Source organism: Gambusia affinis, linkage group LG11 (genome assembly GCF_019740435.1).
Source record: "Gambusia affinis linkage group LG11, SWU_Gaff_1.0, whole genome shotgun sequence".
NCBI classification, from domain to species: domain Eukaryota; kingdom Metazoa; phylum Chordata; class Actinopteri; order Cyprinodontiformes; family Poeciliidae; genus Gambusia; species Gambusia affinis.
In genome coordinates, this window is record NC_057878.1 from 9639815 (window position 1) to 9665499 (window position 25685).

The window sequence follows — 25685 nt, forward strand, 5'->3', positions numbered from 1 at the left end:
AGGTTAGCCCAGCCTCATTCCAAATTTCCTGAGGGGGAACAGAGAGAAAAACGATTCCGCGCAGATAAATCACTCGCACAGATCAAAAGACAAATCAACGGCAAAGACGAGAAGATGCTGACTCGCGGAGAACAATGGAGACAGTGGAGACAGTCGTAAGATCAACCAGCGCCGCTCAATCAAAACCTCCGAAGCCGGGAGTCTGGGCAAGCTCTGCCTGAGCACTGGGGCTGGGAAGAGAGCAGATCTTGGTGGCGCTCCTGAGGAGTTCTGAGATTTTTATTTTTTTTTTTTTTGGGGGGGGGGGGGGTTCAGAGGCGCACAAATAGGATTGAGTTTCTGTCTCGGCAAACTCATCTTCCCAGGCTTGATTTAAGAGCAGTGCCCAGAGACTAGGAGATGCTCCTGTTTTGAAAAGAAAAATGGGAGGAGTAGGAATGAGATGGGGGGGGGCAAACTATCTGATATAAAGCAGCAGCGTGGGTGCGTGCGTGCACGTGTGTGGCTGAAATATGTGTTCAGCCAAACTCTCCAGAAGAAGTCTTGTCCCATGCAGCCCTTCACGCACCACAGCCTGCGCTCTTCCATTAACTTCTTCAGTACAAGCAATAAATAAACACAGAATCCACAACTCTTTACCATCCTCTCATCACTGCTCAGAGTGAAAGTGTCACACAGTGAGGGGGGGGGGCCTCTGGGATGCAAGACAGGAAGCAGAAGCGCCCTCGCTAATATCACCTTTTGATCAAACCACTTCAGAGATATCAGAGGACGCACTTTCCACCGACTCTACAAAAAAAAAAAAAACACAATCCGGGGGTCATGCAAAAAAAGCGCCTTGTGACTTTGCTTTAAAGTGTATTCCATAATGGAGAGGACGAAATTATGTTCAAAAACACAGCTCACCAAGCAGCACTGACAGCCACCATTTGATCCCCCCCTCCTCTGAGATTCCTGTACGATAACGCATCAATTTAGATTAAGGTGATATGAAAGAGAAATGTAAAGTAGGGCTTCAAGAGGGAGGAGCCGGTGCATTTGAGATGAATAAAGAGATATTTAAATTAACGTGTCCCGCTTCGGCATACTTACAACTGACCTAGGAAGTGTTTTCAACAGGAGAAAACTTGAAAACTAATATTTGAGACCAGATAATGTTAAAGATAACAAAGTTGAAACCAGACATTTACGTACATTGATACACTTTTTTTTTTTGCTTTGTTTATTTTCTCACTGTCTGATTAAATCAGACTAAAGGTTTCTTGATTTAGGTCAAGTTATGATTGGTTCACATTTTTGGAGTTTCATTGTAACTTTCTTCAAATTAAGACCTATTTGTCCATGAGTGCATATTCAAACTGTAACTTGGAGTAATGGCTTCTTCTTTGCTGAGTGGTCTTTCTGTCCACATTTGGACAAGACTCATTTCACTGCTCTACTGGGTGGGTTTTCCACACATTTCATGTTCATCTTTGGGACACTAAACTCTCTCCTTCCAGTATGAACAGATTAATGTGGCACCTTCAGGCATCTGGATATTCTACCCAAAGATGAACCGAGTCAACGATTCTCTTTCTGTATCCATTCTAAAGTTTTTCCATTTTTACACAAGAAAGCATTGTGTTGTCTTAAGATTTGTCTACAGTTGTGCCTCTAGTTTGCTGAAATATAGTGAACTGACCTATTAGAAGCTTACAAAGTGATGACGTCATCATCTGGGCTTTTTCACTAATTGTTTAAAGGCATAATAATATTCTGAGTCTGAAGAACATTAATGATTCTCTTGGGGTTTGTTTATTTAATTATTCTTCCATTTAAAAAAAACACAAAAAGATTTGATAATCCTAGCTAATGTAAAACCTAAAACAGCATTGTAAGTTCACATTTCTTAAATGTGAGTGAGAAAGACAGCACATGTTACTATGGTCAATATACATATCTGGTTTCAACACGAAGAGATTTGCTGAAAAAATAACACCCCAGCGTCTTGACATGAGGCTTTATTCAAATATAGAAGGTGGTGGGTAGAGAGCCTGATGAGGTCAGAGGTGTTTCCCTAATAGATTTGTGCAGAGAAGGTGAGAGCTCGATTCAGGTGTCCCAAAACTACAGAGGCTGTATCTCTCCAAACAAGTACAAGTTTAGAAGATACTTAGCGCTACTCTGGCCTAAAACGGAGGGAAAAAACAAGCCCCGCTGCCACAACAAAGACAGGAAATTCAGCATAGATTCCTACTTCTCTCTTTTCTCCTGCCTCTCTATACCTAACAATCCTGGTAATGGAGAGAGAACAGTGCCCGGAGCTGGCAGAGACACCTGCGACATATTTTCTCCCCCCCTCTCTGCTCACCACCACTCCTCCTCCTCTCCCCTGCTTCCACCCTCCCACTCTTCCCACCCCCTCGACATTAAAGTCCTTCACAGAAATCAGAATTTAATAAATCACCCCAGAGCCTGACAGAGTTTATCTCCGGGGGTCGCCTCCACTGTGCAGAGACCCACAGACAGACAAAGCGAGGCCCGATAAGATGTGAAATTAAATACAGTTAGCAGTTTGAGACAAAGGAGGGAGAGTGTCAAACCGAGCTTTGTACGCCATAAACGGCTGCCTGTATAGTCCGTACAAACACACACGCACGCAGACGTACATTCATTCCAAGCACTCACAAACGCCAGAGACAAGGCAGGGTGATTCATTTCAGGTTTCCTCTCACATTTAGCCTCATTTGCATCCTCCACTGTCAACATATCGCCTCTCCCAGATATGTTCAAGAGCTCTCATTAAACGTCCAGGGGATGACATCCTTTTTCTTTTTTCTTTCTTTTTCTTTTTTTTTTTTTTTTTTTACCCGGATGCGCCATTATTAATCACCAGCTCCACTCCTATGCGGACTCATCTCCATCACGGATCAAACGCTATCTTCCCGTGTTTCCTTTCATTCAGCAGATATCCCTGACACCAGTCATCGCCGCAGCTAAGGGAGACTTATGGGAGAGCGTCGGGGCTCCGACGACCTTATGAATGCCGTACATAAGCGTTTAGCACAGAGAGGATATAAATGTGAGGATTTGCTCAGATCCGTCTGCTAACCTCCCGCCTGTGCCATACGGGACACGATGCGGGCCCTGTTCGCACTAACCCAGATTTTTGGCAAAGCAGGAGAACTTTCTTGCTCCGTTTATGTCGACCGACCAAAGTTTTCTGTGACAAAAGTAGGTTTGCAAAAAAGCATTTTGGAGTGGAGTGTTTCCTTTAAACTTCTAAAATAAAACAAGTGTTTTAGAAGATACTTTTAGAAAATACAATGTATTCATTTTAACAAACTGGATGCATTGAGACATTGACTAGTGCATGGAATATAACAAATACTACCTCACCGGATGATCAGAAAGGAGCCTGCGTTCAACAATTGACACTGGAGAAAATATCTAAGAAATGCATTCCTTTGCAACTCTAGCTATACATTGTGACCATCATGCTACTTCAATGCAACTTTTCCAAGTGTGTGTAACATTTTGCAACAAATGCACCCTCTGTTTTTATTTTAAACCTTACATGTGCTTCTAAAATTGAACATGTGCTTTCTGAGAACCACTCAGAGTTACAACAATGGGGCCAAAAGTGACAGAAAAAAAACCCTCATCTCTGCATGCCTCACCCAAAAAGCAGTTGGGAAAACAAAAAAGTAGCCATAACCCAGGTGTGACAGTCTTTGTTTTGTATTAAAGCAAAAAATAATTCCATCCTTAGCGTTTTTCAGCTATCAGCAGTGCACAGCAATAAGTTCCACTTCTTCTCTCTGTCACTCCGACATTTCTCTGTCTTCTTATTCAGATGGTTTTAAACCGTTGGAAAAGTGCAATGGGACATCCAGAGCTTTTTAGAGTCTCATGTGTTTGAAAATGATCCCTGTGGACTCACAATCAGCCAACTGGGTGGATCTGCTGATCAAGCGGATCAATACAGCCTGCAGACTCAACCAATGTAACATCAGCATAGGAAAGGAAATGGAAAGAGTTGCCATTTAATATCTGCTAACAAATGGTTGCATTCAAGCGACACAAACATTTTGCGTTTGAGTATTGCTGAAATGTCTCCACAAGTATAATAGGGGCATAAATACAAGTCAAGGTATTAGATACATTTCTTTGTGTATTTGTTTTCCTTTGCTAATTTTTGACTTTAGTATTTTCTTATACATAATTAGAAAGTTGGTGATATCCTCTGGAGGCCATGTCTCCCAACTCTGGCAGGGAACACACTTACAGAAGTTGCTATAGAACAATTAGTGGCACTTTGAAAAATGAAACATGCTCTGTATTATGAAGGGGCATGATTGCAATGCCTCCATATGAGTGCACAGTAATATTCTTTTCAATTAACTGAGGTCTCCAGTTCACATCAGGATATGGCCGACCTCAGCTTTTTAAAGCTGTTTTCCTTTTTTTTTTTTCCCCTTCCCTCCCCACTCTGTAGTTAAGAGAAAGCACAGTCAGGTTTCCAGGAAGACGTAGCGCTGGTCACTTAATGGGCTTAGCCTGGTCTGCGGACCTGACCTTTCACTTTAACAATGCCGAGGCCAGCAAGGCTCGCGGCCTGCTCTGGGAACACGGTGACCCCCGGGTGAAGCCTAATCTAACTCCCGACTTCGTTCTCCCTCTCTCTCCACTGTCCAGACAGACAGCCTTCATCCACAGCCTCCCTCTGTTGCTCCGACTGATGCCTTCCTGCTGAGACAACAGTGCCAAGGAGCTGTCAACAGGCCGGTGCTCAGCGGGCCCCGACAGGGTCTCACACGCAGAGCCCCTCGGGGTCTGCGCAGGCACTGACACTCTGCGCTCGGGCTTTGAGTGCCCCCCCAGAAGAATGTCGAGAATGACAGGAATGCCGGGTGCCACCGAGAATCACGATAACGTTCTACCATCTAAGAGCATGATTAGCGCGTTCTGTCTTCAGTCCGTCTACGGATGAGAAAGGGAAGAAAAAAAAGAGGTTTGCTGGATACTTTAGGCTTGACAGTGCACTGCAGTAGCTTGTCATTTTAAATAACTTTATCCTGCCCCTCCCACATCACACATATAACCATCAGCCACACACGGGGCGCCAGTTAGCCGTACTGACAGACATTGATTACTTATTATTATTAGTATGTGCGTGTGTGCATTGGAGCTTCAAAACTTAAGCTGACAGTTTCAAACATTTCCCAGTTCTAGTATTCAAAGAGCCTGCACATTCATTTCATCTGCTGCTCTTTTCTCATTGTGCATTTTGAAAGGCCATTTGGAAAACAGCATCAGCTGGAAATAACACTAGTCCACATAGTGTGACAATAGAAGCAAGTGCTGTGTTAAAAAAGATTTCTATGGCTTGTCTGTAAGTGAGAACAAGGAGAGCAAACAGACCCTTAACCAAGTGTTTACACTGCAAGAGAACATACAGACCGGGCATGAAAACCTCATGCTACGCTAGTTTTAGCTAAGCTAAACAGAAAGAGATTTCCAGGTTTTCTCTGTAGCTTCTAAGGGGGCGACATCGTGCTGGTTTGTATCCTGTCTACTCAGACGTGGAGAAGAAGAAAAAAGCTGAATTGAAGGGAATGATTTCACACTCGAATATCAGGAATAGTGTTTGGGTCTGTGTTGTTGACAGATAAAAAAAATAAAAATCCATACTGGTAAAACTGCAACATTTTTAGAATACGCCTCATTGGACTGTTAATGTCCCTGCTGACGCGTCGCTGTAAAACGCTACCAAAAGAAAATCAGAGCTTAATGAGCGGGTACCATCGATGAAACTGACTGGGACGAATGACTTCGCCATTACTGTTTGCGTCTTAGTAAGAAATCTAGTCATTTTCTGACATCTGAATAAAAATACTTATTAAAACAGTAGTAAAACAATATGACCGAATTTCGTAGCGATTTCTACTTTTTTAAAAGTTGTTACCCGAATCTGGCCTACTCCTAATGCAGACACATTCACATGGCTCGCCGCTACCTTCTATCCGGAAAACAAGACTAACTTTTCCATCAAAGAAGTTAATTCATCTCTGAATGTTTTAAAATTTATTTATTTATTTTTTTCTCCTGATCAAATGATGTCCTGTGAAAGGTTGCTCTTTCTTCTCCCTTGCAAGTAAACCATACAAAGCAGTGTTTGATCTCCGAAATCCGATCTGTATTTCTAGTATTGTCTCCAGTCCTTACTGTGGCATCTTAAAGGTCAGGAGTGAAAGGCCATTTGATAACTACAGAAAGACCTTTCGGCTTTATTACGCTGCCTTTCATCTCCTTTCCTGCCGAGGTTAAAACAAAGCACGGCATCCTTTTGAAAAAGAAGGGATAAAATGGATCACTTTGGAGCCTCAAGCATTTTTTTGTCACTAGGGGAAGTCTGGCACCCAGTGCAGGAGGGAAAACTCTAGTGGGATGCATTTCTGGAAGAGATGATTCTTCCCAAGCAGAATTAGCATATGTCCTCTCAACCTTCCACCAAACCTCTCAAAGAGACCCTGAAATCCTATTGAGATATTATTACCACTCAAACAAGGCATTATTAGAGACATCTAAAGCAGGTGTGTGCACACTAATATGGGCACACACACACGCGCGCGCACGCAATCACAGTTCAATGACACCCACTTCCCTCTGAATATTCCTTTCTTTTTAATGGTAACCTTGGGAGACGGGGCCGCACCGGCGAGACACTTAACAGCCACTAGTCTGAGAAAAATGTTTTTGATATGCTCGTGTCATTTAATCATCCGCCATTCTGCCGAGGCTGGGCAGGACAATTTTGCAGGATATTAACTCCAAACTAAACCCCTGGCTTGTATCATTTGTGGGGCCAGTCAAGCAGGAGTCCCAGGAGGAGCGGAGACTTCCTCCTCACAGTCGTAGTAATCTAAGCTTGACTGGCTTGCGCACACACAACTAATCGTCAGGTAGACTGAACCGTAGAGAAATAAAGGAATCGGCAAACGCGAGGCAGAAATGAAGACGGTAAATGGAGGATAAATGGATTTGGGATGGTGGCAAAAAACAAGCCAAAAAAAAAAAAATCCACACATGCGACAACGCTGCGCATTAAGCTGCAAGGCAATACTTCCACACCAAAGTTGGAGATGTGAAGAGCATTTGTACAAATGTCATCTTAGCATGATCCATTTGGACAGCCCACATTGCTTAATGGGGTAGGAAATTCATTTCTTTTGTTCTGCTGTGGGAGATGCTGCATGATGTGATTCCATGCAAAATATATAAAGCTATTACAAGAAAAGTGCTCCACTCTGATAGTTGGAGATGGAGCAGAGGTGGACAGGAGAAGGAGAAGTGTCTTGTGTCATGGATGCTCTCTCTATTCTTCGGCAGGCAGGAGCGTCACATGTGCACAGACAAAGCGAGAAGAAAGCTAAGGCAACTGATGAAAACCATTTTTTTGTTCCTTCACAAAGAACTAGGTCACCCTCTCATAATTGTCAATCATGCAATAAATCTCTCTGTGGCACAAATGAATACAGCATTGGGAATGAGACAAAGCTTATTGGCATGCTATGTCAGCTTGACTCAATTCATCCTCCTTTTCACACAAGACCATTCATATGTGAAGTTTTGCGAGGGGGTCTCCCTCTCTCTCTCTGCCTGTCTCTCTCACTCACACACACACACACACACACCCATACACACACAAATGCATCTTCTTTCTCCAAACCAAAGGCATGTCGTTACACCCAACATGTAAGTTGGATGGGGGTTAATGTCTGTTGACAAACCATGTTTTAGTCCCTATGGAGGAGATCTTAGTGTGTTTTTTACACAATTTAGGAATAGTAAGAATTAGGCGTAATATTGAAGAAAAACAAAGTTTTAAAAACCACAAAACTTTTCCAACATGCAGTTCTTATGGTTTAGATTATTTGATCATGTTGCCCAAGAGGTTCACAGAGTGACCACAGTTTTTGAGCCATACTGTCCGGCATAGCCTCACTTCTCCAAACTGCTGCGACAGACTGCTGGTCAGCCAATTACAGTTTCCATGGGATCACAAGAAAGGCTGAGACAAAGATTTAAAACTATAACAAATGTTTTATAAAGAAAAGACTGTTTCAAAGCTACAGCTGGTAAGACATCAACAACAAGTCTGTTAAGCTGCGGACTGCAGGCCGGCTACACAAGCAGATAGCCTGACTAATCAACCAGCTAATTAACCTGTTTTTTCTACTTGTGTTCTCCTGTCAACACAAGAAACCATCATGTCCAATAAGCACACTACTACTAAATTAAAATGTTTTGGTACTTGTCAAAAACTTTTGGGCCAAAAATACACCAGTTGCAGTCAGAATGTCTCTGTGCTTTCCTATTGTTCTACTTGTGTTATTCGCTTACGTCTTCTTCCTGAAGTAGGCGTTGTTGTTAGCACAACCTATGAGTTATGTTTTTTTGCATGGTGCATTCAGTGTTTGGAAAAAGATGCGATATTTGAGTGTTTAACCAATCGGTGTCAGAAAAGTTGAAAATCAGCCACTTCCTGCCACCTACCAAACTCTCTGTGCAACTCTCTTTGCTATGCAGGTTTTGCGTTTTGAATATAATCAGATTGTACAGTTATGCGTCTTGATTTTCATACAATGAGAATCCCATAGTAGTCCTTGCCTAGTTGCAAAATGACTAAACTAACTGTTGAAGACACAAGCAATGCATAGGCCAAGTAAAGCATTTACAAGTTGAAAATATGGCTCCAAACTGTTCCAACAAGACATACCTGGTCCACAGTACAGTGCTCTGCTTTTCCTGCAGCCTGATTGGCTGCGAGCGTCAGATTGACACAGCACTACACGAGGCTCTATCCGCGGAGGGTTTGTGTCACATCTCCGAGGACCCGACTGTCACTCTTTAAGAGGAGGGTAATAATAGCCAGGCGCCACAGCGAGTGGTGGCACAGGCGATTTTAGAGAAACATCAGGGAGACGGTGACATTTGAGTCTACGAGGAGAGAAACCCAAGCGCTGCAACCAATAAAGACTCTCGCCGATATTCTCACTTGGCTCGCCCAGAGAGACGCACGCAGAGGCAGAAAACGGGAGAGAGAGAGGGAGTGAAAGGCGCAGGGAGATGTCAGTGTTAGATGAAAATGTGTTGACCTGATGATATTGATACCCCACGCTCATAACCTCTACAGGTGTGCGGAGCCGTCGAGAAGCAGCTCCGGGTGTGACTTTCATTGGATAAAAAGCAAGAACCACAGACCTTCAGATGAAGCAAGCTTCAACGCTTAACTTTAAACTGCAAGCAAATAAAAAACTGACAGCAAATATTAAACCAAATATGTTGGACTTTCTAATATAAACGGCACAGAAAGTTCCAGCTTTCTTTCAAGTCTGACCTGATTTTTTCAATTTAGTTTAAGGACTGTACCATGCAACGATAAGAAAAATCTTCTACAGGTTATTTGATAGGGGCGGTTGTTTAAAAATCACTATAAAAAAAAAATGTAAGAATGACTCATCTTTGAGTTTTTATTAAATAAAAAACTGCGCCAAAGTACAAGATGTTGGTTAATGCATTTCTAGACAAACATTTGTGGGAGTTTTTGCATTTGATGCAACTTATGAATGAAATGCAAAAATCTACGTATTTGCCCTAATCACTTATCAGAGCTTTAAGGGAAAAAATGCACAATTCCAGCCTTCCAGTACCTCTCTACTCTTTGGCATACTTCCATCAGATTTTATTCTGGTCTTTTTTCATTAAAAAAAATAAATAAATAAAAAACTGCAAAGTTCACCAACGACCTCGGGATTAATGACTTCATTTTGATTGATTTTTAACTTGCAAAATTATTTTTTTTTTACTTGTATGAAAGACAGATCTGGAGCAATCTGACAATCAGAGTCAGACTTCAAACAGTGCTGTAAGACATGTTGTCTAGATATGACCTATTTATGTATCTAATGGAGACTATCACTCACAGATATGCCATGTCTGGCAGCATTCAGAATTAGAACATGAGGACTTAACAAATATCAGTGATGACCATGATCACGCTTCACTTCCTGATCAATAAATTCTTTTTTTTTTCTCTCTTCTGCGATGGTCTGCATTTAAACCTTATGACCATAGGGCTGTTTTTTAAAAAATATTATTTCCAGTTCACTCATCTGATGAAACTGACTGAGCAAAAGGCTTTGAACCGCCTCAGAAAGTGCTGTGACTCTCAAGTGTAATTAGCTTCAGGGCTGTTTTTCAAGCTAGCACCAGGTAAAAAGATTAGATAGCGATCAACGCTTTAATAGATACCGTTGGAGTTGTTCCCGCGCTGTGCCCAACACCTGAAGTTAAAAGAAGAAGAAGAAATAGTCGCTTTCTGTGCTCTGATGTCCCACTCAACCCGGCGAGGAGAGCAGCTGGCGTTAGAACCTCACACCTCTTGCCGCCCCGGTCGGGGTACAGTGAGTCTCTGCTGAGTCAGATCCAACCACCGTTTAAGAAATGTCCAACAATAATGGAGATAACTTGACTTTGACGGAAAAAGATCAGCCTTCATAGTTATTTGCAGCGTAAGACTACTCTAAAAAAAAAAAAATAAATAAAAAAAACATTTTTTCTCACGCTGAAAATTTTGTTGAAGTCAAATTAAGATTTTTTTTTTCTACTTGCTGAAAACATTGTAAATTAATACTCTGACTGTAGATATTTGCAAGTTTAACCAGCACCTGTTAGCTTATGATTTCCCCCTGTGGGAACTTTGTTGCATGTTATCTTGTCTTTCCCGTTTTGAAGAGTGACAGAGAAATAGGCCTGCTTGACATTTGTTGTAAAATCAACTACCGGTAAATAAAACTTCCTAAGCACTTCAATCAAATTAAAAACACTAAAGTAAACCAAAAGATAAATAAAAAGAATAATAAACTAAACATTCATTATTTCATTAAAGGCGTTTTAGGGAACCAGGTAATTTTATCATCTGAGATTTTGCACAAAGAAATAGATTTAACCATGGATTTTTTTCCCCCCAATTATGGAGTTAAAGGTTGAATTTCAGCTTAAAAATCGGATATTTTATCACGTTAAATTAAAACAAAATCTAACCCATGTCAAATTCAAATTTTAGCCAAAAGTCTAACTTCTAGATTTATCAAGCAATCCCTTATTTCTATTCTATTATTAATATTAAATTTTTTCACTTTTGGGAGAAATGAAGGGAAAAACCTGGATGACATAGTGGGATTTAGTTAGCTGACAATCCAAGAGTACAAAGGAGTTTTTGTCGGATGACATTCCTTTCTTGGCATACTTTAAATTATTAAGAGGGACTCCTTTTGTATTGAGCAAAGAGCTCCAAAAACATTGACACTGGAGAAATAACATCTGCATGTTTACTCAGGAGAAGATTCATCCCTGATAGGTCCGGCAAAAAACGACGAGGGGGAGAAAAAAACAAGGAGAGGAAATTTGTGGAATCCCATCTGAGATTGCTTCCCTGATGGATTCCTTTTCCTGTCAGCTCAGACGAGAAATGAAGCTGGGGAAAATTAACTCCTGATACAGCCACGCTGAATTAGACAGAGAAGGGAAGAGAGAAGGGGGGGAAGAAGGAAGAAAAAAAAAAAAAAAAAAAAAAACTCAACGCACTTTTTAAGGATTCCAGCCTTGTCATTTTCAATTTTCTGCTCTTTGGACATGCTTGTATTCAGATTCCCCAACATCTATTCGGCATATCAATCCTAATTAGACAATCTGGGCCCACGAAGGATGGGAGCGGAGTTATTTGCATAATTTAATCATAAATACTCAGTGATACATATTTCCAAATGCATTTGTACAATTATCTTTTCATCCTTGGGGCAAAAGTATTAATATGATTAGGCAATAATTCTTTAAAAAAAAAAAAAAAAAAAAAAAGAAAGATGGGAGAAAAAATAGAATACCAGCAAGTATGCAGTCTTTTTTTTTTTAACTCCAGCTCTGGGCTATATGAAAAATTAATTAATTTCTGAGGAAAATCAATTTCTCCATGTGACCATATTAGACAGAGCCCAGCAAGGGCCGGCATTCCTTCTCCAATCAGGAAATCTCATCTGCTCCCTCTAACTTCTGTCAGTAGCGTTTAACATCCTGGTACAAGCGGCGGCGACTTCCGCCAGTGCTCCCTAAATGTGCAGTAATGTGAAGGGGACCCATAAGGAAAGACCCAAAGTAGATGAGAAAAATCACTCTTTAGCATCTAATAGTGGATCAGTCACACTGGGTAGTCAGCCGGCATGCGAGAACTCAGCCAAAATAGTTCAGATCAAGACTTTAAAGCTACAAAACAAACAAAAGTCGTCTGATTCGAATCTCTGGTTGTAACTCTACTTTCACAAAAGTATCAAAATATAAACAGGTGTGTGATGCGCCTAAAGACTGAAAACATTGCCTGTTCTTAGTTTTCATGCTCGAGATTATTGGAAGGAGAATCAAGTTGTTGTTTTTTCTTTTCTCTCTCCTTCATCCTTTCCTCTGCCGATCACCGATCAGAGCCGATAACGGGGAAATTGGCCAATCCCAACCACTCCCCTGATTGATCGGTGCGACTCTGTTTAAAACCATTTGATTGCGCGAAAGGAATTAATTGGCCATTCAATCACCGCTGCGGATCCAGTAAAGGCATGCAAATAAGACAGGAGCACAGACAGCTAATGCATCCACAAGGCAAATTAACAATACGGGGCCTCTTTGCCATGCAAATAGCCTCCAAATCCACAAACGACATTAGACAGTGTCAAACAAAGCCTCTCTAACAAGTGAAATCTGTGGTTTTTAAAAGAGTCTTGGCTCGGCTTCATTTGAAGCGACAGAAATATGATCCTGAAAGAAAGAAAAGCCCAAAAAGGGGAGAGTGTGTTTGGTTAAACAAGCTGCTTTATGGACGTTTTCCCAAAAAAAAAAAAAAAAAGAAAAAAGAACAGTTTTAATTTGCTCTTTTTCCAGCTCAGTGAGTGTCAACTCAATAAAGCAATTTTGATTTTCAAGGAGGCTATTTGTTTGCACAAAAATAAATAAATAAATAAATAAATAAAAAACAAAACCAAACAAACACCTTGCCACCATCTGCCAACTGCACAGTTGACTTGAGCACATGTACTGTACCTAATCAAATTTAGCAGATCCCCACTGAAGGATTAAAATGTGAGAAAAGAAGAAAAAAAACTTGAAATGCTGGGGCTTTTTTCCTCTCTCTCTCTCTCTCTCTCTCTTTCTCTCTTTACTTCAATAAAGAAAAAGACGATATGAGAGCCAATTTGGCTTTTAGAGAAAGTACTTCAACAGATTTGGATTTTAAACAGCTTTGTATACCATTATCTCTCGCTCTGTCTCTTCTTTTTTTTCCATTCTGTCTATCTTTATCTGTCTCTCTCACTCCCTCTTCTCCTCCTCCTCCCTCCTTCTCCTTCTCTAATCAGGCATCTGTCACTCTGTTTTTGAAGTTATTATCGCCCGAGCCTCCCTCTTGGATGTGGTTGCCCGGTGACGGGGGTATCTTAGCACCCACTCTGACTGGGAATGATTTGAATGGAATCCAGAAATCTCCCCTGAGTACCTGTAAACACATCCGCGCCTTGTAGAAAACAAATATATTATAAGAGAGCTCAGCAGAGAGGAGAAGAGAGGAGAAAGGAAGAGGAGAGAGACAAGCTGGCACCCTCGGTGGCAGCTCACACTGAGCGCTAAACAAAACAATTACCGTCATTTGCAAATATGTGTGTTTAGGCATAAACACTCCTGAAGTAGGAACAAGAGAGGTGAGCGCTCTTGCTACACTTCCCAGTCACATCAGCATCAAATATATATTTATATAAGTGCGTTAAAAAAAAAGAAAACAAAGAAAAAAAAAGAAGAAGAAGCAAAAACGTGGCTTTCACTGCGACCTGACAGAAACGAGCTGAGGAAAATCTATTTAAGCGGGGCGTGGAAGTGAAAAAAGCCGGGGCTGTTTCCCCGGTGGTGGGACACCGTCTAGGGCGTGCGGTTAACCTTCAAGGAGTAGACAATGATTGTCAATTAAAACCACTGCCCCGGCATCGGATAGCCACACACACGCAAACACACACACACACACAAAAATGAGACCAATGAGAGATATGCGATATCTCTGCGCCGCCCTCGTGTTATAATAACCTTTCTGAGAGTTCAAGTGTCACGCAGCAATAAGAACCTCTTTTCTTTTTTTTTTTCTTTTTCATCCCACTGCAGGGAAAATGAAAAGGGAAAACAAGTACCTTGAACATGGGGGGCTCCTACAGGGGCTCTTGGAGGGGCCACAGACATAAAATGTAAAGAGGGGAGATTACTGAACCCGGATCAGTGTGGAACACTGGTAATCTGGCACAAGAGCCCTTCAGAAAATAAAGAGGTTAATAGTCACTATATTTCTGGTAGTTTTTTTTTTTTTTTTTTTTTTTTAAAGATTAGCTGTAATGATCTGTAACTGAGCTCAGACAGTTCAAACACACATTTTCTTTTTCAGGGTTTCAGTTGGGATGGGCCGCAGGAATACCACAATTTCACCATATTTGCACAATCAAGATCAGAACTTTCCAACAAGTTATATTCAGTTTTATTTCAAAGACACTGCACTCACTACTGCTGCTGCTGCTCACATAAAATAACAATAATTACTTATCCCGATCTTCACTTTGATACATATAATTAGGCAAAAATTGAAGAATGAACACCTGCTAGAAACTTTTTTCAGAGTTTCTCAGGTGCTTAATGTGGACATTATTACATGTTTTTGCTGTTCTGTTCTTAACAAGAGGAAGCAAATAAAACAACAGAGATGCACAAAGAAATCAGCTGGAATCAGTTCTCAGCTTGAGCAGGTCGGACTGCTGGCTGAAAAGCCATTGAATCACTGACCTCAGCCAAGTGCTAACAGGTTGAGTTCGTACCAACACTCCTCAGTGTAGATGGTTTCGAAGAGGGAAGACTCAAGATTAACTGTGCTTTGAAAATTTGATGTTTTTGCTGCTCTCCACAGAGTAAAGCAAGAATAATCAAATGATAACAGCTGGTTTATTACTTGTGCTGTCTGCACATGTAGCCATCCAGCAGTCAACTCACATTTTAATGCGATTACAGGTCATGTTTTTTATGATCCAAAATGTTTCAAGAAGCTAAATTTGTTATTTTTGTTAAAAAACGTAAAATGTTGAGGATTTGTTTGAGCCAGCTGGCTAGCAGTGCACAGCAACAGGCGTGAGAGCAGAAAGCACAATGTTAGGAAATATCTGCTCTCTCCTGCTCTATCCTGTCATCTCTTTGTGACAGAAAATGTTTTGCTTCTTAAATGATAATTAGATTTCAATTATTTACAGAGATGAAGACACAGCAGAAAGATTACTGCTATGACTATTATAATGGTTTTCCATGTTCAGAAAGGCTTTAAAAGAGCCAAATCAATTGTGAGAGGCAAAATTTTATTTCAGCCAACTGAACAGCAGTGTGCAGCAGCAGCAGGACGCTTCAGAGCAAGCTCCAACGGAACCAGCACGTTTTCTGGAGTCTTATTACACTTATTTATTTATTTATTCATTTTAACTTGGTGCACTTGGTTAATTTTTTTTTTAAGTTTTGAATCAGGTAAAACTTAAGCAGCTTAAACAAACCGAAATACACACACACACACACACACACACACACACAAAAACTGAATTCCAGCAAACAATACACTCTTTAAATGTGTTTAAACAGCGAGCATAGCAGGGAACAACTTGGCTTGTTTGTGTCCACATCAAAACTGAAACAGCAGGCTGCAGTGGAGCTCTGTGATGCTATTCACATTCACACAGTGTGCACAAAAAAGAGAGAGAGAGAGAGACCGGTGTTGTTTTAGCACAATAGGCCGCCAGAAGGAGGGGGATAAACTGCATGTGAAATAGTAAGAGCCATTGTATAGGAGTATTATTCACTTCATTGTTATCACTGTGCCACTGTATAAAAAAAGAGCAGTGACACTGTGTGTAATAGGGGGGGATGAAAAGCTAAACTATCCCAGGCAGCAGGCTGTTGTTGTTGTAACCCGAGTGGGGTAAACCCGTGAACTCGGATACTTTTCCTTTCCTTTTTTTTTTTTTTTATCTGACTGTAAGTTGGTGGAAATAGAGGGAACTTGTTTTCACCTCCGAGGTCAGTGGGGTGTGGGTGTTTTTTTTGTTATTGTTTGTTTGTTTGTTTTTTTGGGGGGGTGGGATAGTTGAAACCTGTGTGCTGTTTACTCAAAGTGATCATTTTGTCAGCAGCTGTATCAGCGGGGCGAGACGGAGCGAGAGGCGGCACATCCCCGCAAATAAAATCAAACTCTTTCCCAGGCAACAGAAGAAGCCTTTTATCCCTGCGGATGCCTCGGTCCGTTCCATGATGTAATTCTCCAAATGGGGCAGGCAGGCGGGCAGGCAAGCAGGCGGGCAGGCGGGTAGGCAGACCTGGGTCTGAGTGATTGATTTCAGCCCAGCGCCGGGAGAACCTGGCTGCTTTCAGAGACAATTACAGTCCTGTCCGTGTGCCCGTAATAGCCCAGCACTTTAGCGTCATTAAAGCGACGCGAGGCACTGCATTATCCTTTAACCCCATCGCTAGTCGTCCCTCTTCCCTCCCCGCCCGGCCCCACCATTGACAACCCGGAGAGTTCAGCCGCATACTTTGTCACCTGAAGCTCCACGCCGAGCTTCAGAGGAGGATCTGTACAGTAGATATAGTGGGGGAGGTGGGGATGGGGGGGTTGTGATGGGGTGTTCAGGTCCTTTGATGCTTCATGTAAATGATGCTTAAGCACCAGAGTGCACAGGTGAGCTGTTGAGACAATTGCTGCTAAAAAAGGGAACGTGAAGCTTGCAGCAGAGAGCTGCACGGAGGTGTGTGAGGCCCACAGGTGCAAAAACACAGGTTGCAGGTTATTCCACATGTTTAAATGCAGCAGCAACACAACCGTTCATGTGTGACATGGAAAAATGGCTAATTTGACTAGATCACTTTGAAAATTTCTAAAAAAATTAAAAATTAAAAACAAAGTACCGTCCGAGCCTTCAGGATATTTGTAATTAAATTCTGCACAGCTCAACTTACTTCATCATTTCTTCTCCCCACATTAGCTCGACCGGTTAATTCAGCAACAAAAACAAAAAACTGCACACTTCTAAACAAGACGTGCACTAATCAGGCTTCCCTTGGCCGATTCCAGACAAGATCTTTTTTTTTTATTCTTTTCTACTGTAGCAAAATACAAAAGAAGGAAAATGTCCTCCAGGTTCTTTGAGGAATGTAACGGTTTTCAATTTAGTAGAAAATGAAGGAATAACAAGATCATCCGCGCTCTCGCATAAAAACATCTATCTGTGACATTTATCTGAAACTGGAAATTGTGCACCTCCTCGCCTGCTGCTGATTGATGCATTTACAGACGGAGAACAGGAGGAGTTATCAGTTTTAATGCATTAAGTCAACAAGCGAAATATTTCCCAGCCTTTGAACTACTCGATTGGTGCTTCTCTGTTCTAAACCGAGACTCAAAGTGACTTTAACTGCTTCTATTTTGCCGGTTCCCGCCTCACTTGTGGGGAGGCTTTCCATCATATTTGCATTTCCAGCTCATCTCTGAATGCAAGAGGGAGCGATCAATACAGAATCAATCACAGTGACAGGTGAGAGGGTAAATTTGACCAGGCTCCACCGTCCTGGGAGACTTGAGCGATGCATCACAGACGAGGAGCAACAGGACAATAAAAAATGGCTTTTAATCCAGTATTGATCTGTGCTTAAATCAGTCAGCTTTCAAAAACAGATCAAGGTTATTTTGCTTGATTTGTGGCAATGCATTCATTTGTTCAAACTATTTTTTGTTATTATCATTATTATTATTCTATCTCAATCAATGATGTTTGATTGAAGTAGAATTATTTGCACCAATAAATGACAACTTTTTAATAAACTCTTGCTTTAATAGGAGTGTTAGTATTATTTTGTTGCTACCAAAATGTAAGAAAGAAATATGACAGAATTGTTTTTTTTTTGTTTTGTCTCTATTTGTTTACATTCAGCAAATTTTAATTATCCTAACTGAAACCTTAATCCCACAAATGTATGGACTTTAAAGGAAACCTACCCTAGTTATATTTCGGTCATTAAAATATATATAAAAAATAAAAGGAGTTGCGCAAATCTAAAGGGAGAACTTAACATTTCCAAAAATTGCTAAATGTTTTAACATTTTCTAAAAATAAAAATAAAAAAAGTGGTAGAGTTGGATCTGCAGTTTATTCAACGCTCCACTGTTATCGATTTACTGGCTCAGCAGCAGACAGGCTGTATCCATCATGTCACAGCTTTTGCGTTGCACGTGTTAAAAACTTTCACTCAACTTTTTAACTGCCGAGGCGCAGAGCAGATCCTACGATCGCACCCCCTCCCCCTACGCCCCCACAACCACCACCCGATATTTCAATTTTGACATTCATCCACGATCATACTCAAACCTTTCACACGTATACACAAGAATCATCAAATAACAATATGAATAACGCCAAATCCAGCTTTTTTTTTTTTTTTTTTTTTTGCATTGAAGTTGGAGGGGGGAAGAAAAAGACCGTCTTTCCCCCCCTCTCGCATGCATGCATGCATCCAGGCATGCCGCTGCGCCTTTACGCACGGCTCTCTTGCTGGCGAGGAGGGCGCGCGCACAGCGGAGCTCCGCACTCACCTCGCGTTGGTGCAGTCGTTGTAGAGCGTCTCGAAGTCCTTCCTGGAGATGAGCTTGCAGCGGTTCACCCCGGGCTGGATGGCGCCGAGCCCCCTGAGGATGCGGACCTGCTCCACGTTGCACACGACCGGCGTGATCTCCAGCCGCTTCAGCTTGGTGTAGACCGTGTGCAGCCCGCCGACCAGGTGCTTCAGGAACAGGTCGAACGCCTGCGGGAGGCAGATGAGCTCGCAGCCGTCCACGGTGAACGATGCCACCTTGGCGCCGCGCAGCTCGACCATCTTGCACTCGTTGTTCTGCGGGATGTTCTCGACGGGCGACGGGGTCGAGTAGACGGGCTTGCTAGGGGGCAGAGCCGCGTTCGGGGTCGGGATGCCCGGGCTGCTGGTGGCGAGGAGCTCCGATCTGAATAGGTTCTGGCAGGGTCCCGTCGGCGGCACCAGGGACGGGGACGGGGACGAAGTTGTCGACGGCGGGGACGTGGTGGCGGAGGAAGTGGAGATCGGAGGCGGCGGGACGAGCGGAGTTGGTGGGATCAGAGCAGCCGGTACGGCCATGGTCACCTAACGAGAGGAAGGGGAAGAAAAAAAAAAAAAAGGAAAGCAGCCCGAAGTTCAAAGTAAAAAAGCCAGCCTGCCGAGACACCCTTAAATGAAAGAATCCTTCAGAGTTTTAGCTCCTCAGTTAAGTTGGGAAGTAGAAAAAAAAAAAAAAAAAAAAAAAGAGCTAGAGCGAAAAAAGGCGTGCTGAGTGAATTTTTTCTCTCGTTTTTTTTCTGAGAGGGGACAATGATCAAAGATAGGAGGAGGAATGACAGGAGGAAAATGAGCTGAAAAGTGCAGCACCGCTCTGTGGATGAGTTGTTGTTGTCACACGGTACAGAGAGGGAGGAGCTAGGGGACAGTGGGAGCCTTTGAAGAACATAAAACTAACTGTTCTCTCTGCTTTACTGAAATGTTTCAGCTCCGCTTTAATAACTCATTAACTCCTCACAGCGAACACACTTTTTTTTTTCTTTAATAGCTCAGACAGAGATGTTTTCCCCAGCTCATTTCTTTGTGGCTGCAACAAAATAGTCGCTCCTAACTAAACATTCTGCGAAGTTTTCTCAAATTTAAAATGAAGATTGAGAATGATGTGACCTTTTCATTTTTTATTATTGTTTTTATTTTTAAACTATTCATGATGTCATAGTTATCCTGTTTTCTCACCGAGCAGGACTCACTGATAACATTCCTTGTTTAATTAGCCTGGGCTTTTATTGTTCTGACAGCCATTGTGCTTTTTCTGTTGACAAGCAGCAAAACAAAGTAAAGAATCAACATAAAGCTGTTTTTTGTTTGTTTGTTTTGTTTTGTTTTTGGTGTGGAGGTGTGGGGAGGTGTTGCACTAAATGTCAAAACTGTTCACTGTAAATCTGTCTAATCTGAAATAAAGTTCAGCTATCCAACACTCTGACATTTGGCCATTTGCAGACTGTAATTAAAGCCATAGTTAGTTATTCTATTGTACTAAGGTATCAATAGTAGTAAGAATATAAAAACAAATCTGCTGCATTTTATCTGAATGTGTGGCTCTTGTATAGAGATTTATCTGTCTTTGGAGAATCTATTGGACAAAAGTGGCACTGCAACAACCTGAGTGTTTTCTCTAAATTTATTAATAGAAAAAATGGAAACTTTAAGAGACTGCAGGAATGTCTAAACCCAATGAGAACATCATACTCACAGTGAAACATGGTGCTGGCAGAATCATGATTTGGGGATGTTTTTTTTTTCCTCCAGTGGAAGTGGGGATTTAAGGTGAATGACATGATGAACAGATCCAAATTCTGAGCCTAAATCTTGAGGTGCAACCTAGAAAGCTGAGGATTAAGAAGGATTTATGATTTTTAGCCTCATACTGAGGCAAACCGTACAAAATGACTAAATGAGCAGAAAATTTAACTTTTGAAATGGCCTAGTCAAAATCCAGATGAAAATCTGACTGATTAGCTCCCCTGAAGAGCAATACGGACAATTAACATCCTCACAATCTGGTAGATTTGGACAACTTTAGCATGGTAGCATGAATATATACTAAAATGTAAAATTAGACTCAAAGATCCCTTAACAAAATACTAGTTAGTGTAACCTGATTGTTGCACTCTTTCCCCAAAAGACACTGTAAGTTTATTTCTGTTGCTTTGTGCAGAATAAATGTCCCCAATTCAACAGTGGTGTGTGTGTGGGGGGGGGACGCGTGTGCGTGTGTGTGTGTGCACTTCAGAGATCTGCTTTGTATAAAATACAAGTAAGTTTTGTGCATGATAGAAACATATCCTCAAGTGACTAATTGTGAGCTGATGCAAACATGAGCTCACTAATTAAACATGGACTTCAAGGTTTCGTTTCCAGAAGATTGTTTCGTTAAAGCGCCGCACAGAGCATGGAGCGGCAACGTTCCCCGTCACCTTCTGGAAGATTTAAATTCACATAATAAGAGCTGTAATATAGTGGAGGAATTAAAGCTGAACAGATGGATTTATAAGGGGAGGAGACTTAACACTTAAGAGACAGGGAACACCAACTCAGTGTTTTGGGGGAATTATAATCTCCTAAAAGAATAAAATAAAATAAAAACCATGTTTCTGTTCTTAACCTGATGAAGCTGAGTTTTGAACCAAACTTTGACATCACAGAAGAGTGCATAAAGATTCAGATAGGAAAACAGAGTGGCCCATAATGGAACAGGTTCAGATCTCTGTAGGTTCAGATGTCTGTATAGTTGCAGGTCTTATAGCAGCTCTCAGTGTCACTTTGACAAACAGTTATCCCAGGCTTCATTTTTCAGAGCTCCGTGTTTATAACGTCTCTCAGTAAGACGCATCAGATGGGTATATAGCTCCCAACTTTCATTACTCTCATTTTTTCACTCACATTTAGTAAGTACATCTGTTTTCAAAGTCTTCAGCTAACAGGTGTTTCATATCAGGCGGAGTGAGTTTGGTCCAGATAACGTTCTTGTTCTCCCTTTAGCCTATGTCCAGAGAAGCCTTAAGATAAGCAGGGTCCAATTTAAAAAAAAAAAAAAAAATTATCATTCAGAGAAGAGGGGAGCTTGTAGTGTAAAATCAATAGCTGCTTAAAATTCATTGCCAGGCAATCCGATTGCCCTTTATGTTGCTAACCTTTCACTTAAATATGCACCATATTAAGATTTCATTATATACAATGAATGTCACAATGGTTTGCCTACTATTTCTCCTGTTTGCGTGGGTCAGCTGCAAATCTTTGCACTTGTAAAGTCTGTGAAATGACAACTGCGGACAATTATGCGGCGCTTTAGCATAATTGTGAATGTGATGTTTCAGATGCAAAGGGCTTCAAGAATACTGAGTGGGCCAGAGACCACACATCGCCTGCAACGCACAATCCCCCTGGTAAAACATGGTGGTGGCAGCATCATGCTGTGAAGATCGATAGGGGTAGACAGGAAAAGTAGGTGGAAAAACATTAAGGTAGGGCATTGTGTACATAGATGGCGATATGGGAAAAAAGTTGTATTTGTCCACATTTTGCAATAATCTGCTACTTTATGTCAGTTTATTAAAAACCTCAATGAAACATTCTGTGGTTTTAATGTAAGAGAGCGTGGAAAACTTTAATGAAAGCAACCAGGCCTGTCACAACAAACAATAAATCGATAAATCACATGATAAATTAAAATGAGTTCAATAATTCTCATTTGCATGGTTTATTGTTTTTCTCTTTCTACCAAAAACTGGATGATAAAAGTCTTCAATCTGGTGTTTTGGTCTTAACTACCACATTTTTTTAGGACAATTGTGTTTACACAGACTTCATAATTTATTTTATTTGTTTTTTTTTGTTTTTGTAAGTTGTTTATTTTGGATATTTAAAATGTCTTCCAGTTGCAGTGTTAAACGTTCATTGAAATTTAACAGTTTTTTTATTCATCTTTGAGAATGTGTTCTTGCATTATTATGCCGTCACCATTATACTGCTTGAAAATTGTCTGAGAGCAACAATATTATCGTTTATCGCAATACCGTGTGGGAGAATTTATCGTCCAGTAAAATCTGTTATTGTGACAGGCCTAAAAGCAACTAAATGTCTGAATCCAGGTGGATAAACACACCATAACGCAACACAGATTATACACTGCTAGCACATTTTTCACCATCATCCTTTGCTGGTATAATTAAGCTATTGCTGCATGACAAAAAAAAAAAAGAAAAAATCATACACAGGAGCCTACAGTACAAACAGAACCAGCCTAGTGAGACAACTTTAACTATAAAGTTTTAAAAAAGCAGTTCACACAGTTTTTTTTTTTTTTTACAGAAGTACAGTACATGTGGATGAGATTGCAGTAAACAAATGACCATGTCAGACTGTAATCACCCTGCGTGATGAATGAGCACTAGAAAAGTGTTTGAAAATGTATGGATATGGGACAGGACTTGTGTATGATCAATGACACAGTATACTGTTTGATGTAATAATTTATTCACCCCATAAAGCTTTGATAAAACAATGTTGAAAAGCAATTTAAATTGAATTCATTTAAATGTCAATTCTCATGGTTAGGATTTTTCTATAATTGGCTATTTAATTAAAATAATTTTCATAGTCATTAATACAGCCGGCAACTTGTAGCGCCCTGACGTGTTTTAATTACATGGTATTAACAAAATTGATATGCTTTAGAAAGCATGGTGAATAAGAAATAATTAGACCAATCATACATCATCCTCTTATGGACATTAAGTGTATCACAATATAATTGATGAACTTAAAAAACGAGGGAGATAAATAACTTTAATTGTGCCGAGTTGGTGTACAGAGCTTTGAACAAAGAATCCTACTCACGATGTATTATATTTCAGAGGCAATTCATTATCTGTACCATCACTTAGCTCTCGATGCCCAGCACTCTCCCCTAACCTATGATTACATGACATTTGAAAGCAGTGATACTAAGTAGTCTTTTAAATTGTCCTTTTACCTCGCCTGCATAAATCTTTCAAAAAAAAAAAGAAGAAAAAAAAGAAGGCCCTGCTCCGGACGGACAAAGAGAGAGCGGCGGAGATAAGAATCATTTAAATGCTCAGAATAAAGCCCTTATTGATCATGAATATTTGTTTGTCCAAGGTTATACCGCCGTGACCCTGTCTCTCCTCAGACAACGGCCAACACAAACATGCCACCTGGGTTGAAAGGGGAGATGACAGAAAGCACTCCGAAGGTGGAGGGAGCGGGGCAGTGGGGGGGATTTTATCCCACACAACAGGTTTCTATTTGCAATCTTAAGTTACGGAGCATTTAGTAACTGAATCTGTCCGCTTTTGTTGCCAGCAAAACAGGACAGATTGAATCCGCTACGACAGATTTGTTCATTTTCAACAAAAAGTCTAATTTTGGCTTCTTTTTTTTTTTTTTTTGCTCTTGTTTTGTGCAGACTCTTTTTTTTTATTTATTTTTTATTAACATTAACAAAGAATGTGTGACTTCACTCCAAAAGTAAATTCATATTTCAGCCATTAATATCTGCTAATTTTTATGATTATGTTTTGCAGGTAATGAAATTCATTTTCTGAGAAAGTTTTAATTGTACAGCAATAAAAACAGGATGTTTAATACAGAGATTTTTATGGCCATGTTATGGACAAGACTGCTGACTTGACAGTTGTCTGGCAGACCGTCACTGACACCCTCCACAGGCAGGAAAGGCCACAAAAGGTCATAGCTAAAGAAGCCGTTTGCAAAGTGCCGGATCCAAACTTATTAATTAGATCTGCATGATATTAGATTGCATGAAAATAACGATGAATGTTGTGATGGTGTGAGACTTGCGATGAACAAAACAGTTCACTAGTGTTGATATTCTGATTTGAGTTCATTGCAACCATGGGCCACGTAGTAGATGTCCAGCTAGTAGAAACATAAAGGGAAATTCATTATTTCAGTCCCAAAATGGTCAAAATGATAGAAAAATATATGTGTACCCTATGTCGACATGGAGACAACTCTGTTTTAGTTTCCTTAATGACATCACCGGACCATCTTGATGTTCTCCAAAAATCCTTTTCTGCAGCATTAAAACAAAAAGCATTGCCGAATGAATTATTAGTTCTGTAAGCTTGAAGGCATTGTACTTATATAATTACCTCATATTTATTGCCTTCCAGTATTGTGTGCAGTGATAGTGTGACAACAATAAATTTCCGTTACATTGTGCGGCCCTAATATTAATGGAGAGTTGAGTGGGAGAAAAAAAGCGTTTGATAGAAGGATTGGTAATGTAAAAATGTCAGCCCATGGAAATAAATTTCCGTGTATCGGACACTGTCTGCACTCAGTAACTGATCGGAGATACTTTTGCATCAATGAGGCATGGAATGGAGACAATCAGCCTTTGGCTCTCCTGATGAAACCCATGTTGCTGTAAACGCTTGAGCTAGACCCTCTCATCTTCATGTTGACAACACTCCACAGAGGTAAGCAGAGTGAAAAGTACAATTCATTTCCTAGATATGTCTGTGTGTGATAACTCGTGAAGGTATGAATCCAATGCAGACCTTGCGAGTTTCCCCCCAAACTCTCAAGCGTTCTCCGTCTCAAAGCTGTGGTCCTCCTTGATGCCTGTGCATCTTGCTCAAGCACACTTTTTCCCTCCATTCAACTTTCCGTTAACATGCCATGAGAGACTATTCTTCAAGCTGCCGGCTTATTTAGCAGTGACCTTTTGTGGCTTGTCCTTCTTGTGGAGGATCTCGCTGCAGGAAAACAGTCGAGTCAGCAGTCTTCCCAGTGATCATGTTGGCCACAAAATGGCCCCATACATAAACAGATCACTCTGTGTGTAATGAATGCATTCATAGGTCTTCATTTGTATTCCAATTGTTCTATTCCTGTTGGTTTTGGACAGATCTTGAGCTTAATGACAA

General features: G+C 40.9%; 1 protein-coding gene across 1 annotated transcript; it reads right to left on the bottom strand.

The window, feature by feature from the left end:
* Positions 1-14661: 14661 nt before the first annotated feature.
* LOC122839377 (dachshund homolog 1-like) lies at positions 14662-20184 on the bottom strand. Its single transcript, XM_044130887.1, has one exon. The coding sequence runs from the start codon at positions 19288-19290 to the stop codon at positions 18730-18732; it is 561 nt and encodes a 186-aa protein (XP_043986822.1). The 5' UTR covers positions 19291-20184; the 3' UTR covers positions 14662-18729.
* Positions 20185-25685: the final 5501 nt, after the last annotated feature.